Below are 1,609 nucleotides of genomic sequence, written 5' to 3' on the forward strand. Positions count from 1 at the left end.
ACTTAAATTTTGCCTTTCATGAGCTTAAAGTGTCTATACCTCAATTTTCTAATTTACAAAACTAATAATAACAACAATAATAATCCTATTCTAAGATTTTAAGAGCATACAGCAAAGTCCCTGCTCAAGGTAAATGCTCCATAAATATTAGCTATGGTGATAGTGATGCTAGTAACAGTCATGAAAAATTATAAAATGTTTTGGGAAACTATAAAGCACTTACTTAATCCCCTCCCTTATCAGCACCATGTGTAGTTTATACTGGGGTACAACAGTAAAAGTAACTAAATAGCCTGCTCATGAGTCCATGAAAATAATCTTTTTTTGTTTGTTTGTTTTTATGGCAACAGATGGGCAACACCAGCTGGACCAGTGTGTCACATTTTGTTCTCTTGGGTATTTCTACTCACCGAGAAGAACAGATCCCACTCTTCCTTCTTTTTCTACTCATGTACACAATCAACATTTCTGGCAATTTTGCACTCATCATGCTTATTATCTCTGCTCCTCACCTCCACATCCCCATGTACATCTTCCTCAGTCACTTGGCCTTGGCAGACATCTGCTTCACCTCCACCACAGTCCCCAAGATGCTGCAGAATATATTTTCCCCTACAAAGGCCATTTCCTACATGGGCTGCTTAGCCCAGACATATTTCTTCATTTGCTTTGCAGCCATGGAAAACTTCCTCTTGGCTGTGATGGCCTATGACAGGTACATTGCCATCTGCCACCCGCTCCGCTACCCCCTGATCCTGACAGGAAGGCTGTGTGCACAGATGGTGGCTGTGTGCCACGTCCTCTCCCACCTTCATGCCCTGCTGCACACCTTTCTCATGGGCCAGTTGGCCTTCTGTGCAGATAATAGGATCCCCCACTTCTTCTGTGACCTCTACCCTCTGATGAAGATCTCCTGCACCAGCACCTACCTTAACACCTTGATGATCCAGACAGAAGGTGTGATTGTCATCATTGGAGCTCTGGCCTTCATCATTGCCTCCTATGCCTGTGTCATTTCAGCGGTCCTCCAGATCCCCTCAGCCAATGGCAAGTGGAGATCCTTTTCTACCTGTGGCTCTCACCTCTCTGTGGTGGCCATATTTTATGGAACCCTCACATGGGTCTACTTCCGGCCCCTTTCCAGCTATTCGGTGACTAAGGGTCGCATTGTGACAGTCATGTACACTGTGGTGACTCCCATGCTGAACCCCTTCATCTATAGCCTGAGGAATGGTGATATCAAGGGAAGTTTCCGGAAATGGATGAGACTTTTTTCTTTCGATAAAACCCCAAAACACAGTTCTGAGTTTTAACTATGATTCTAGGAAAATTGTTCCGTCCCTCAGATCTTCTTCCTTTAGAATGTCTCAGAAATATCTTAATTAAATCCATATTATAAATTTTCTCACCAAATATTTTCCTGGGATATCTCATAAACCCAAAGAACATGAAACAAAATAGACTATCGTATCATTAGTACAAAATACCAGCGTGACTTCAACTGTAATTAAGGGTGTTCTGTGGGCCTACAATTAAAAACAGCTGTAATTCTCAAGAGTTCTTAGACACAGGCAACAAAAATCAATGCTAGCTGATTTATTGGAGGAAA

General features: G+C 42.4%; 1 protein-coding gene across 1 annotated transcript; it reads left to right on the forward strand.

Moving 5' to 3' along the window:
• The first annotated feature begins 350 nt into the window (after positions 1 to 350).
• LOC114092971 (olfactory receptor 1Q1-like) lies at positions 351 to 1,313 on the forward strand. Its single transcript, XM_027935645.2, has one exon. It carries the CDS (start codon positions 351 to 353, stop codon positions 1,311 to 1,313), a length of 963 nt encoding a protein of 320 aa, XP_027791446.2.
• Positions 1,314 to 1,609: the final 296 nt, after the last annotated feature.

The sequence above is a fragment of the Marmota flaviventris genome, chromosome 13, assembly GCF_047511675.1.
Source record: "Marmota flaviventris isolate mMarFla1 chromosome 13, mMarFla1.hap1, whole genome shotgun sequence".
In the NCBI taxonomy this organism is placed as follows: Eukaryota; Metazoa; Chordata; class Mammalia; order Rodentia; family Sciuridae; genus Marmota; species Marmota flaviventris.

Coding starts and splice junctions, on each gene's coding strand:
- LOC114092971 (XM_027935645.2), top strand. CDS start 351: ATGGGCAACACCAGCTGGACCAGTGTGTCACATTTTGTTCTCTTGGGT.